Consider the following 15,354-nt stretch of genomic DNA (forward strand, 5'->3'; position numbering starts at 1 on the left):
TCTGACCTGCACTGTGCGTCAAGGGCACGCCCCTGAGCACTGAGTTGTGAGGCTGACCCTGCCTCAGACTGGTCCGCCTTCAGATTCTAATCACATCCCTGCCACCAAACTGGCTCAGGCCCTCTTGGTATTTCAGATACCATTTCTCACACAAACATTACTGCCTTCTCACTCTGTCTTTGTAAATCTAAACAAAAAGATTCATGTAACAGATACTTACACAGAACTTCCTATGCACCCGGCACTGTTCAAATGCTTTACATAGGTCATCTCATTTAATCCTCATAATGGCCCTATGAGGTAGGCTCAGTTGTTGTCTCCACTTTACAGATGGGGAAACTGAGGCACAGAGCGGTTAAGGAGCTCCCCCAAGGTCACAGTCCTCAAGGGGCACGGTTAAGGCTTAAACCATGGCTGTTTGGCTCTAGCTTATACTGCAACCACTGTGCTATCAGATTCATAGGATTTTTATTTTAAGCACCCTGCCATCAAGCCAAACTTAAATAGATAAAAAAGGCATAATTCCCTCACCTGCTAATGAGAAGCTGAAATCAAGGAAAGCATAAGCTCTGAATAATGTGAGAATTTCTAACCTAGCAACCATCCCCCGGATACACAGCCCAGGCAGCTAGCAAGTGGGGGCACTGCACATAGCCTGGGTAGACTGTGTTTTCATCCCTATGGGCTGTGTGAGCTTGGGGTCCTACAGGTTTATTCCCCTGTGTTTCATGTGCCTAATAACACTGTTATTTTAGAGAAATCTATGAAAAAGATTCTTTTAAGAAACACCTATCTGTGACTAAGTATTTGTATACACTGTGAAACATGCACTACAGTAAATCTAGTAGCCTTTGTCACCATATAAAGTCACATAATATGAAATACAATGTTATGGACTGGATTCCCCATGCCATCCATTATATCCCTATGACTTATTTAACACTTGAAGTTTGTACCTTTTGACTTCCTTCTTCCATTTTGCCAGTGCCCTCCTCTGGGGCAACCACCGATCTGGTTCTCTGCATCTGTGAGTTTATCTTGTTTGTTCATTTGTTTTGTTTTTTTAAATTCCAACTATAAGTGAAATCATATAGCATTTTCACTCTCTGGCTTAGCTCACTTAGCATAATACCCTCAAGGTCCATCCGTGTTGTTGCAAATGAAGAGAATTCCTTCTTTTTTATGGCTGAGTAGTATTTCACTCTGTGTGTGTGTGTGTGTGTGTGTGTGTGTGTGTGTACACACACACACACACCTCTCTTCTTTATCCATTCTTCCATCAGTGGATACTTTGGTTGTTTCCATATCTTAGCTATTGTGAAGAATGTTGCAATGAACACAGAGGTGTATATATCTTTTCGAATTAGTGTTTTCATTTCCGGTAAATACTCAAGTAGAACTGCTGGATCGTAGGGTCGTTGTTTTTATTTTTTCTATTTTTTGAATTTTTAAAATGTTTCTTTACTTTTGAGTGAGAGAGAGAGAGAGAGAGACAGAGAGAGAGAGAGAGAGAGAGAGAGACAGAGAGAGAGAGAGAGACAGAGAGAGAGGGAGACAGATGATCCAAAGCAGGCTCTCCACTGACCGCACAGAACCCGATGTGGGGCTTGAACTCACAAGCTGCAAGATCATGACCTGAACCAAAGTCAGACACTCAACTGACTGAGCTATCCAGGCACCCCCTATTTTTAATTTTTTGAGGAACATCCATACTGTGTTCCACAGTGGCTGCACCAATTTACATTCCCACCAGTAGGTTCCTTTTTCCACCTCCTCACCAACACTTGTTATTTCTTGTCTTTTGATAGCGGCCACTCTGACGGGTATGAAATGGTACTTCACTGTGGTGTGTCACACACTTTTGATGTTCAGATTGGGTCTTTATTCTGGAAAAGGTTGGGGAGTACTAGCCTTGGGAAACTGTGTGTAATGACAACTGCAATATGGATGTCATTTGGTTGGATGAGCGTCTGGGTTTCTAGAGCCTTTCACTGTGCTGGGCTGTGTTTCTTTAACAGGGTGTCAGGTGGAAAGCCTGCTAGCCCCAGAATTTTATCAAGTCTCCCCTTGAGTGTTGTGTGATTCCTGATTCTATTGCCATTTGTCCTGCCTCAGAACACCAGGAAGAGTCACTGTGACAGACTTCATAGCAAGATCTAACACCTTCCCCTTTCAAGATTCTAAAAATGCCTTTCTGAGACGTACTGTGTAAGGCAAGGAGAGATGTTCATTATATCCCAAGTCCCCAAAGACAGGATGCAAAAAGGCCCAGAAAAAGAGATTCTTAGCCCGGCTGCCAAATGACAGTTGGGAAGAAAAAGGTTCCCCTTCTGAACCCCAGGCTACATGGCACCAACATGTGAGCAGAATTAAGACAGACCTCTATTCTATTTCAGCTTATCTGTTTTTCCCCTCGTTTAAAACAGCGCTAGCATGCTTTGGCATTCAAGAAACATCTTAGTCAATGCAACCTGTTGAAAAAAATGTCCAGATATAGAAATTACCTCCCATTACACATCCTGATAAAAGAGTAAGTCCATAACTTTCAAGTCAGGAAATTAAGAAGAAAGATTTGGAAGGAGTCAGCAAATCAAACAGCTGCTGAGCCTGCTAAGGAGGACATCTGAGCCTGGCTGGATTAGCTAAAGGTCCCTTCGTTAGTAAATAACTGGACCCTCCAGGCTGTTCCCAAACTCAGAAGTTGGAGGTTTGTGCCTGGGCTCTCAGAAAATAAAGCTGATCCCTTATCCCAAGCTATCATGCTCATCATTTCACTAGAGGCAAGGATAATGAGAAAGAGGATCTTTTGAGGTGATGGGCTGAGTTCTGAGGTTTTTGATTCTCTTTACCAAGCTCTCCAGTGAATGCTAGAAAGTCTGTTGTGGACTCCCAGAACCAGCACTGTCCAGCTGAGGAAGAGCAAGAGTTCCAGGGAAGGGAAGTGCCGTTGCCCTCGGGAGAATGCACCGTAGCCTACGAGGTCATGTGCCATTGGCTTCTTCCCACTGGGCCTTAGCACCATGTGGCTGAGGACTAAAAGTGCAGATTTCTGGACCACACTGGGGCGGGGCCCCGGAACTGGAGCTTCAGCAGTCACCGGGAGGACTCTTTCACACACAGAAATGAGAACCACTGCCTGAGGATGCCACTCCAGGGGGTAAAAGCAGTGTGAGGATACAGGTCTTGCTTCACAATATGCGTATCACCAATCATATACTGAGCACAGAAGCAACAGCGGTTCACACTTTGAGCACCTACTGTATGCCCACATAGCTTCAAGTGCTTGCCGTGTAAGCTCTTCATTGTCAGAAGAACCCTACGAGCAGGTGCTATGACCATTCCTATGTTATAGATAGAGAAGCTGAGGTATAGACAGGTTAAGTAGTTAAGATCTCATGGCTAGTAAGGGGCAGAGGTAGAATTTGAACCTAGCCTGTCTAGTTCTAGAGTCTCACATTCTAGAGACTGGCCCCAAGGCCAGGAGCCCAGAAAGACCCCCCTTCTCTGTTGAAACTCAGAGGTATCAGGTACTGAGCATTTCTGCAAAGTAGATCAAGATCTAGGAGCCAAAGGGCTACTGGAGAAGAGTTTGGAGAAGCACCCCCAGAACTGGGAGGTGAACTGGTGATTGTCCTATCAGGGGCCATCTCTCCAAACAGCAAGGTCTCTGCAGGGCCTGCTGTGCCGAGGAGCAAGGTGTAGGCTTCAAGCTGCAGGGAGCAGGCAGCCCTCAAGCAGGCCAGGAGGGCAGGTCCCCATGCTCCAGAAACAGCAACACCACTTGGGACTTAGTGATAGCAGCAGGCGCCGGGCAAGACAGACGTGTCTGCGCTCAATCCATGCTGACCCACAGACCTGCGAACAGACAGGAGCTACTGCCTTTTCTGTCCTTTAAAAAATCTAGCCAACCCCTTTCCTGATTATGGTATTAAAATATGCCCATTTCTGACATGATAGAAAAACAGGAAAGTACAAAGGAAATTAAAATCACCTATATTTCCATTAGCCAGAGGTAATTCCTCTCCCAGCCTGACCACAGCAGCTGGGTGACTGCTTGACCAAGGAAGACAAGACAAACCTGATTCTCTCTCTGGAGACTCTGAGTTAAGAGGCACAGAGATGGGAGGAGTTGGTATAGAATGATCTCTGCAGTAGGTACAGGGTGTACAAACAGCTACAGCTGAGGATCCCCTGGCTCCTGAATTCCTTGGGCCAGGCTGTGCAGCATTTCCAGTGATTCTGTGAGGGCTGATCCCTTAAAAATCAAGCCCCTTTTACCTACGCTGATGTGTAGTCAGGTTCTGTTCTTGCAACACAAGGTGCCTGGCAGAGTCAGGAGAATGACCAATTGCAGGGAAAGCCAGCTCAGTACCATGGGCCACACTGAGCAAGATGCAATTTTTTTCCCCCTTCAAATCAATATACAGCTTTTATTCCACATTTAAAATATCAAAATGCTGAGGAATCAGCCAGGATTTTGCTGTTTCTGTAGCTGGACAACCTAGATCTTATTTATTGGACTGCTAAACTGTTCCTTTTTCAGAAACATAGACACCATCCAAAAATTTTCTGCTTTGTTTTTAACCGTTGTGGCTTGCTGAATCAAAGCAGCTGAAATTTGATACAAGTTCAGCATTGTTTCCTTCAAGAATTAACTCATCTTTCCGGGCTTGAGATACTAAATGAGCAACTCTTGGCCCTGTCTAAACCCCACGGATGTATTTTTTGCCCAAGAGATTTTGGATTTCTACAAAAGAACTATTCTCCTGACTAACGACGTTGATGGGGAAGTGGGCATACACAGACCTCATCTTGTAATGGAAGCCCAGTGTAACACTTGATCACGTTCTGTACATGACTACAGACAGTGTGAACGGTAGCCGATTCCCTTTTATTTCTCCACTGTTTGTCAACCCGGAGCCTTTTCTTTTTTCCTTCAGAGAAGACTGAGTTCTACACTGATGTGACTGAAGTCCTTCCACAGGCTCCTCTGGGGCCCTTCACAATAACAGCGGGGCCCTTCAGAGAGATGTTGATGTTTTCTGGAGTGATGGCTGACAAGGTCTTCGTGCTCACAGTAGATGCAGGAAGAAAAGAAAAAAGGAGCAAGACACAATTTAACAAAGAGAATAAAAAGTAGAAGGTGGCACTTTGATTAAAACTGGGAAGTCTGAGGGGCTCCTGGGTGGCTCAGTCGATTAAGTGTCCGACTTCGGCTCAGGTCATGATCTCGCCGTTCTTGGGTTTGAGCGCTGCACTGGGCTCTGTGCTGACAGCTCAGAGCCTGGAGCCTGCTTTGGATTCTGTGTCTCCTTTTCTCTCTGCCCCTCCCCTACTCACACTCTGTCTCTCTCTCAAAAATAAATAAACATCAAAAAATTAAAAAAAATTTTTTTTAAAAGGTAAGTCTGAATATAACAAAAGCAGGTGTTTTCTTCAAAGAAATCCATTTTGGTAGATTGTCTCTGTTGATGCTCTTCTCTGAGATGTAAAAATCATCCACTTTTATCTACCGGCCCTATGCCCTCTGATGGCAGGGCTCATTTAGTTCTCACATGTATCCCCAGGGCCTAGCCCCATGTCCAGGAGGAGATATGTGTGCATTGTTAGCAATGTGTGCTAACAAATGTCCACAGCTGAGAAGTGGGAGAACAGGAAGCCTTCTATGGGCCCTGATGTTTTTAAAAATCCACAAGTTGCGTCGTTTGCCTTGTTTCTTTCGAAGATGGCAGATGGTCTCTTACCTGAGCTTGGCTTAAACCAAGCCCCTGATTTACATAGCCCCACTCTCTCCTAAAATCATCTAGATCAGCGTGCAAAAACGTAGTGAGTTAGCTAGTCTGGTTTACCAGCCCATTTCTGTTTTTACCAGGTAAGCCAACTGTTTACCCACAGGACATTTGTGTTTTGTTCCCAAACCTGTTTATGTTGGTTATACTCACTGTATTTACGTAACTTAATTATATATTACATAAACTAATGAATTGTCTGTGTATAAGTGGTTGTTTCTATTGTAAGTTCACTGTTTTGGAAAGACTTGATAAAGGTGAATAGATTAAAAGAACTGCTTTAAATTAGAGGTGAACAAGTCAGCTATAAAAAACTAGGTGTATGATGGGGAGGGTCATATACAGGTTTAGAAAGACTTATAGCACTTTAAGTGTCCAAGTTCTTATACTAAAGAAATAAATCTGGAGATTATGGAGGGTACAATAGAGGTATAGTTTATACAAGTAAATTATGCAGAATGCCAGTCAGTATGTGCCCATTCATAACTAAAACAAGACTCTCACGAATCATTCCCTGACCTTCCTTCACTCTAAAATTGTCTATTCTAAGCTATTTAATTTCATTTTTGAAACTGCTGGCTGTGATCCACTAAAGTGATTTTGTGACTCAGGGTTTGAAAAGATACTGCCTAATCCCCCTCCTTAATTTTGTTGATGGTTCAGGGGGACTGAAGAGATCTACTAAGGCTACGCAGCTGGTGAGTCAGAATCATAATCCTTGATTCCACATCCTCTGGCCTGTCTACTACCCTGAGCTACCTTCCCTCTCCCCTGGCATAGTCTCCTTTGCAAAAAATGGAAGTTCAAATTTGGATGACACGGATAAATCCTAGAGAGGAAAGGAAAGAATCCCCGATTCTCTCCTGAGGCCCCACTTTCCTCCAAACATTCTCTGCAGCAGGCAAGTCCTGCCACACTCAGTTGTATGTGCTTTTCCCCCGAACTAAAGCACACCACGTGTCTTGTGCTACAGACACTTACTTGGAACGGCGAACTGTGTACCTGGGTAGAGCACGTGAGCCTTCTAATTTTAGAATGACTCCAGCTCCACATGGGAAAACTCCAGACAATGGAACGGGGAAGCAGTTTGCAGTTCTGAAAAGCTTTTGTTAGGGGAGATGAGCAATCAATAGATCTCTTGCTTGCTGGCTGATCCACATTCTACCTGTTTCTCAAACAAGTAACGCCTTCAAAGGCTTTTCCATATGATCTGATCTCCCTCCCTCTGTGTGCCCTCAGCCTGAGCTCACCTTCTCTGTATCGTTAAGCCCGATGTCCTCACCCAAATCCGGCCACCACCTCCCCAAGCCAGCGATCATGGTGACCTTCCCCACGAACGACACCCCCAAAGAACATCTTCACCATCTTCTTTCACCACCACCTCTGAAAAGTCCCAGATGCTAACTCCAGCGGGCCTTCAAAGGCTTCCTGATTCCAGCTAGGTGGTGTCAGACACGGCTAGAGGAAGGAGAAGTTCAGAGGTAAAGAGGCATGCAGATCAAGCAAGGCAGATAGCAGAGCGAAGCCCAGAGCCTGCCGCCAGGTGTCTGAACAAGGCCCTTACCACACCCCTCAGTCATTAGAGTCTCATGAAAACATGAGAACCAGATGGGCAGCCTGGGAAATGCACAACATTTCGGAGGGTTAAGCAAGGAGCCACACAACAACTTAACCGGGTGCATTCTGTGCCTTTCAAGGGGCATTAAAAGGTGCCTTTTGAAGATGGGTCGTAACTCCTTCCTTGGGAGGGTGTGATGGATGTTCTAAGCTGTAGGTTCTGTCACCCTCATTCTGCCTCCAGCTATGTTTCTCTGTGTGCTTGACAAATTAACAACCAACCAGTTACAAATTTTCTGTCCTAACCCCCAGACTATTGACTTCACTCCCACAGCAATTATTGTCTAAATCACCCACGAAGCAGTCAGCTGAGGTGGCCTCAGGTCATAATGAGGCTCGCATTATGGATTCCCACGCTCTCTTGTCACCTGTGTGGTGGGCTCCTTGAGGACAAGAAGGAAGAAGGTCTGCTTCTTCAACTAGAATGTTAGAACCGAAATGTAAAAGAGAATCTGGTTCCAAGAGAATTAAATATATGGCAGTCACACCATTGCTTCTCCACCTTGGGTCCGTGGCAGGCATCACCAATAATTGATCGTGACCATATTTCATAATATGCCTCAAGGCAGAGTTATAATCCTTCTGAACAAAGCTTTCCAAGCAGTCTCTACCAATTTATCAGAGTGGTTGTGTGAAAAATCTTATAGGCTATTCCTGATTCAAGTCCAATAGATGAGGAAACTCAGATCCAAACAGGAACCAGATGAACAACTTGCCCAGGGTCTTGGCAAAATGGAGACCAGTTGGGCCCCAACACACAGCATTCCTGACCTCCAGCCTAAGGCATGTATCGCTCCAGTGTCCCACTCAAAATGGAGGTCTGAAAAGCATTTACTGACGACAACGATGCCAGTTTCCTCTGCCTCTGGCATAATTTACCCTTCACATTTGGGGGTCTAAGAGAGAGGAAGATTGGAAGAAACCAATGAAACTTCAACAAGAAAGGCCAAGGGTAACTGTTAAGTAATAAGTGCATGGAACTTTTTTTTCCCCAAAAAGTACAAGAAAGCCACATGGGATCAGTCCCATGTTCCCTCAAGTGCACACACCACCCTTGATTGGCATACAGAGTTTGTAATTTTCTCTCTATGCTGCTCCATCAAGAAGTGAGAGCTGAATCCTGAGTACATCTATGCTCCAGCACAGAATGTATCAAAGCCTTCTTATAACCAATATTGTTTCTCATTCCTGTCAACGCTTGAGTGAAGAGACCTGAATATTCACATCATGGGTAAAGCCTTGTAGCTCTTGTCCTACAACAACCCATCTTTACACCTCAATGCACAGCTCTGAGACTCAGTAAGTGGTAAGTGAGCATGCCAACATCCAGATGATAAGGGGTTAGGAGGGACTCAGATGTGAGTCAGTCATCCAGTATACAAATGAGCACACTTTACAAAAACAGTGTTCACCAGAAAGGAAATTAAATAGAAAGCAAAATATGAAAACATTAAAGGAAATGCAAATTAAATATAGCTTGAAAGTACAGCTTGAAAAACTGAATGCAGCATCATCTACCCTCCATATTTAAGGATCGAACAAAAAGGGATTGTTGTTGTTTTTACTGGTGTAACGGGACTATCGGTTTGTCTTTTAAAGTCCTTATCTGTGAGAGAGAAGTAACATTCACAAGTGAAATGGGCTTTGCTTTGAAATATCCCAGCAAAGGGAAAAAACCAAAATGGCACGAGAACAGATGAAAGAAAAATGGCAGAGAGATGGTAACTGCTGAAGCTGGGTGACAGGTATTTGGGGACTGATTTCATTATTACTTCTGGGTATGAAGATTTCCATAGTTAACAGTAACAAATAGTTTTACTTATTGAATTAGCCTAGAGTTCAATACACACACTTCGATGTTGGGGTGGTGAATATGGCTGGTGGGGTGGTCCCCCATTTGCACTGCACCCACGACAGGATTTCAGTTATGTCTGGTAAGGTCAGAGTGGGGGTGGGATGGGAGTGCTCAAGGCCTCCCAGGGCCTGAGGAGTCTTCGGGGAGAAGGAAGGTCACTCTAAAGGAAGAGGAAGTTAAGCAAACAAGCCTGATTCAGTCACAAAGCCCTAGTCCTTGAAGAGGTGGCTATGATACCATCACTGCCATTTGGACTTGTCTCCCAGCCCAGCTCTCTCTGGACTCATGTCTGGGTCCAAAGAGGCAGGGTGGAGAGTAAGGAAAAATGGATAGAGCTATTCCATCAACCTCTCTGGGGCACAAGTCCCATGGCTAACTGACCCATCAAACAGAGAGTAATGCAGAGGCCAGGCAGGCAGCGCACTTCCCTTCTCCATAGACTGTCCACCAGCACTGGAATCCTCAGGTCCCTTGGACACTAGAAGTTGTGGCATTGCCCCTGCTCTCACCCACCACATTGGGTCACAGAGTGGCCCTCAGCCAGTTATAGGGTAATGTGCAACACAGTAGGGTGTGACTAGTTCTTTGAAGATACACAATGAGGAAGACTAAACCTCAAGTACTTGTTGATATCAGAGGCATTCTCACAGAAGCAAGTCCAGAAGATGGAACAGAAGCTGGTCACTAGTGCACCAAGGACAGTAATTTTGGGATGAATATAGCAGGTCTCCTCATGTCCGCCCAGGAGAGACAGGGGAAACCCCAAAGGATCTTGGCAGGAGCCACAGCTGAGAGAATAGGCTCAGGTACAACATCCCCCAGGCCTTTCTTGTCTGTAGTCTGTATGAATGGCTGGAGACTGGGAGGAGGAGCCCCCTCTCCCCATGGATGGTAGCATCAGTATTTGCCATCACTGCAACTTACCGCCTACATCACTTACTGAGTGACTCAGTAGACGACCTGGCTCTAACCTACCAGGTCCTACAGTGAGGACCAGGAGAGGCTGAGGATGCATCTGGGGGTAAATGGATCCTAGGAAGGGAGATAGGACAATTCTGAGACCAGCATGGTGGAGTCATAAACCAATGCCCCTCCTTTACCCCCAATATATTCACATCTGAGCCCTTTGTGATGGGGGAGGTCATTAAAAAGTAGAAACTCTGAGAGATCCTGGACTTTGGGAAGTACTGCTTTGGGATGGACACACCCTTCCACCCCAGCCCCAGAAATATAGAATATAGAGAAAGTAAGGCATTTTCTTCTGATGCATCACGGGCCACCAAGTGGTTTGGACACCTTAAGAGTTCAATTGCATCAAGGACAACAGCTCCAAGGGGCAGTCTGTGGGGCTACAGAATCAGTGGTACCCAGTGGGAGTCATACCTCCAGTGTGTTTGGAGGGAAAGGTCTGGAAGAGAAGAGCAAAGTACCAGGGACACTGTGTGGTTGGTGAGAGAATTTATGAATATATAAGAACAACCCCCCCCCCCACCACCACATATACCTCCCTGAAATAACTAGGGAGATACAACAGGTGTCCACTGCAGTGACAGATGACAGCATACTCCATGTCACCAAGGGAATAGTGAACCTGGAAGATTCACGCACTGCTGACATTAAAGTTAGCTTAATTCCCTCAGAAAGCTATCTGGCAATTTGTTACAAGGGTCATAAATAAATTTGTTCTTGCTCCCAGAGATATACCCTGAGGAAAGAAACCGAAGAAGAAAAAGCTTCTAGGCATGAACAGGTAGCATCATAATTTAAAGTGGGGGTAGCATAAATATCCAATGGGGAATGCTTAATTGAATCACATCTATCCATCTTGATGGAACATCATGACATTTTAAAAGGATACATTTCAAGACCTCCCAGCGACATGGAAAAATGCACAACTCCAAAACTTGCATTTAAAAAGCAGGAATCAGAATAGTTCTCTCACCATGACTAACTGTATAAAAACATGAGCGCACCTGGACAAAGGCTAAAAGCAATGCACAATGCAATAGTGGATGTTTCTGTGGTATTCTGACCAGGGGAGGTCTGCCTCCTACATTTCCCAAACCTTCCAATATGTTGATCTAGGATCTTTAAAATGAAATAAGGGAAATACTACCAGAAATGTCAAAGATAAGCCATAAAATAATGAAACAAAGATCACCAGGCAGAAGCAGACAAAAGGGTTTAGGAATCTGGGTTCCACTTTAGATGCATGATTACATGAGCGGGGAAACTGAGGACGGTTCTGAGATCTCGGGTCCTGCAGGCTCTGCTGTCCACGACGCTTGCCCACACAGACTGTCGGAGCAGAGATGGGAGATGGCGAACCTTCAGGGAGGGGGAACAGCCCTCCTGCTCCCGCAGTGGAGACCCCCCAGGAATGCAATCGGGCCCTGGGGTGGAGGGCAGCAAGGGCTCAGGGGACAGCCCCGTGTGAGCATAGAGGGCAGGAGCCCCAGAGGAAGTTCAGAGAGCAGGCTCCACAAAATAGCCAAGGCCTGCCCCCTTCCTGTATTCCCACACCATCTCCTGTGGAGGGGACAGGACTCACCACTCAGGGCAGACGTGCTGTTCTCCAGGGCCTGGCACACAGCCAACAGAAGACCTGTGTGGGGAGAAGAGAGGAAAGGTAAGCATCTGCTCAGCAAAACACTTTCAGGACTCGAGGGCAGACTGCTTGAAAGGTAAAGACCAGGCAACTTTACAAAGTGGCCAAAAGGCAGGCCTGGCTACATAGCTTGGGGGGTGGGGGGCTCAGTGCAAAATGAAAATGTGGGTCCCTTATTCACAAATCAGGAAAAAACCATAAAGTTTTTTCCTTCCTTCCTTCCATGGTCTCTCTCCACCTGTTCTGGTGTTTTTTAAATACCCTGTAATTTTTTTGTGGTGGTGAAACATACATAAAATTTACTGTTTTAACCACTTTCAAGTATACAGTTCAGTGGCATTAAGTCCATTCACGTTGTTGTGCATGTCATGATCTCTCTCTTTGAGGCTTGAGGATTCTTGCAGGCTGAGCACGTGGGGGCCCTTGTGACAAGTGAGTGAATACACGGGCAACCACCCACCGCTGGGTTTCCTTCCTGCCAGAAGCTGGACAGATGTGCTGTGACCCAGCTGGGGCAGGGCAATCCAGACAGGTATTTCTTCTTCTCAGGGACCCCAACTGAGGCAGACAGCTGACCCCCGAGGGTATTGGAGCCTCCGTGGTCAGAAAGCATCATCAGGTACCTCGATCAGGGGTGGAGGAGAGCCTTGCCCCTGTCTAGTCACCCACTGAACAGGCAGGCCGTGGAGCTAGCAGCCCAGTGTGGGGACAGCTGCCACCATGCCCTGCCCTGAGATGCCATGGGGTACACGCACCTAACACCAACTTTTCTTGTGTCCAGGCCCTAACAGGGGCAGAGTGTGGCAGGGGCGAGAACCCACTGATAGACGGTAGTTGATACGATCAACTTGGGCCAAGGCTCCAAGTTCCCAGGACACACTCCATTGTCCCATTGGAGTTCACTTACAAACTATAAATTCAAAGATAAAATCACTAAGAATTTCAAGACTACCGCTGCATAGCACTAAAACCCCAAGCTCGGGGCATCTGAACATGGGACTCTGTGAGACTACACAGGTCACACACCCATGAAGCTGCCTCTGCTAATAGATGACCTTATGTGACCTCACGTTAAAGTACCAAAAGTTTTCAGAAACAGCAGCAAAGTTCTAATGAAGAAGGAACCTCTTGCGAGTTATGCAATCAGCATGAACTAAGTTAGACTGACTTCCTAAAACTGAAAGGCAAAAAGATGCCATGGTGGCCCTGCACAGGCTGGGCCACCTGTGGGTGGTTAGCCTGGAAGGCAGCTGAATCAAGCAGAACAGAAAACAAGCAAGGTTCTGTGCTGTCACCGCTTGCTGCACAGGACTAACCCAAACCTCTGCTATGCATGTTGCCAGGACTCCCCTCCCCTTTTCACTCAGGGTAGAGACATAGAAGGCCTGGACTCTCAGGCAAGAAAGATACTCGCAACAGGTAAAGTAATCACGCTCATGACTTTTCTTTAGGCCTTTGAAACAAGAAACATCATAAAAACTTCAGACTCCTTTTCCTGGAGGCCTGGCAGGGATTTCCCAAGTACTGCTACACCATCCTGGAACCAGATATTGGGCTAGAGTAGGGGCGGGGGGCAAGGAGAGAACAGGAGTAAAATCAAATGCCTTCCCCGTGCAATTCTTTCTTGCTGCTCAGTTTGGAAGCATGGCTCTTAGGGTTCCTCTGGATATGTTTAAACAGTCGAGTCTGCAATCCACACACCAAGCATCAAAGTGAAGCATTCCTGCCAAGGCCAGGAAAGGTTTTAGAGGTTCCACACTGCCAGCTGGGAACCTGTCACGACCTGACTTCGCTGGTACTGCCACAAACCACTCTGGGCCAAAGTCAGCCAGTGACCCAGAGTAACATAAAGAATACAGGAATTCTTTGCATATCTCTGAGGAGGCACTGCTGGCCTGTCGCAAACTGTCCCTGAACTTACCTTGCAGCCTCCCTCCCTGGCCCCATATCCGGTCAGTCATCGAGAGCAGAGCCAGCACCGTTTCTGGTCTCCATATCGATCTCTGCTAGAGCAAAACCAAAGCAGGAAAGCAAATACTGTACAAATGCAGCCAGGACGGAGCAGGGATGGACACTGACTCTTTGGAATACATGGGGGGCCACTACCCCAGCTGTGGGGCAAGCTACTCCATCCGCTCGGTCCCTCACCCATAAGCTACCAGCTGCCAAACTCACAAAGGTGTTCTGGGAACTAATCAGAGTTTGCAAAAACCACCATGTTCCACAGATGAGAGACGACTGGGTTTTTATTCATAATTTGAGCAACACGGAATAGAACAGTTGCTCTCTATACCCTCTAAGTCCCCTGATAAATAGCTTAATGCCCGAGCATCTCTCTGCAATCTCTGTTCAGGCACAGCTTCTGGTGATGAGAGGTGAGGCCTCTGCTTTCCGGAGGGGCCCAGACCAGAGGACAGGGGTCAGACCTCCTTCAGCCCCCGAGTGGGGGCGGGTACCACTTATGTGCTATCTTATTTCATCTTCATGATTACCCACAATCTAGGCACCTCCCAGCCTCCCTGCCTTCTGGTCCAGCCTCTGGAAACACACGGTTTAACAGGTGAGGAAACGGAGGCTTTACAGAGGTTAGGAATTTGCCCAAGCTCTTGCAGTCAAGTTCAAGTCTGTCCCATGCCCATGCCCGAGACAGTGTTTTATCACCACACCACTCGGGAGTCCTCTAATCATAGTCTGTCACAAAACACTGGTGGGTGTGTACTCACCAGCTACAACCCCCAAATGCACACAGATTCGGCAGGCCCCGCAGTTAAGCTTGATCTCTGTATTCTGAAAGCAGACCCCAAATCCCCCCTGCACCCCGCTCTGAGCAAGGTCTGAGGAGCCAGGGTGTGAACACCCAGACCCCCTGCTGCCTAGTCTGTGTAAGCCCAGGTGCCTGGACTGCCAGCCCCGTGGCTATGCTTGGAAAAGTTGGGCTGAGTGAAGGTCTTCCAGAAACATGTGGCCCTGGAAGGCTCTGAGGCTCATCAGAACAGTACAGTCTGGGGCACCTGTGTGGGGACAGTACAGCTGCCACATGCAGTGGCTCCAGGAAGACAACACTGAGTTCAGGCAGAAGCTTGGAGGCTGCAGGGATCCCCCAGCGGCCTCCCTCCGGGGCAAGAATCCCTACCAGGCTGCTCTTGCCAGCATATTTCTGCTTAAACAGCTCCAAACAGGGGAATGCCTGGATTGTGTGGATTCCAAAAAAGAAAAAAAAAAAAAAAAAAAAAAAAAGGGGAAGAAGGGAGGGAAGAAAAAACCTATGAAAGCTGATCCCCCACCCAAAGTAGAGTAGAAACCCAGGCCTGCCCTCAAGGGGGAACAAGGGTTGCAGTGCTTATAATTCAGCTGTTTGGAGAGTAAATAAAAGTTTACAACAGAAAGAATGCCATAAAAGAGGTTAGCATTTTTATCTCATGAGTTCACAGACCGAAGCCACCATGAAACCCATCCACTGATGTACCAATGGAAAATGCTTTGAG

At 46.5% G+C, this 15,354-nt stretch overlaps 1 protein-coding gene across 1 annotated transcript in view; it reads right to left on the reverse strand.

Annotated features, from left to right (window-relative positions):
* Positions 1 to 15,354, reverse strand: part of TGFA (transforming growth factor alpha) — a 113,342-nt gene that overhangs the window by 64,100 nt on the left and 33,888 nt on the right. Inside the window, exon 2 of the mRNA XM_049651639.1 lies at positions 11,813 to 11,866. Coding sequence (XP_049507596.1) covers positions 11,813 to 11,866 — 54 coding nt within the window. The remainder of the gene's footprint in view (positions 1 to 11,812; positions 11,867 to 15,354) is intronic.

Source organism: Panthera uncia (genome assembly GCF_023721935.1).
Source record: "Panthera uncia isolate 11264 chromosome A3 unlocalized genomic scaffold, Puncia_PCG_1.0 HiC_scaffold_11, whole genome shotgun sequence".
Classification (NCBI taxonomy): domain Eukaryota; kingdom Metazoa; phylum Chordata; class Mammalia; order Carnivora; family Felidae; genus Panthera; species Panthera uncia.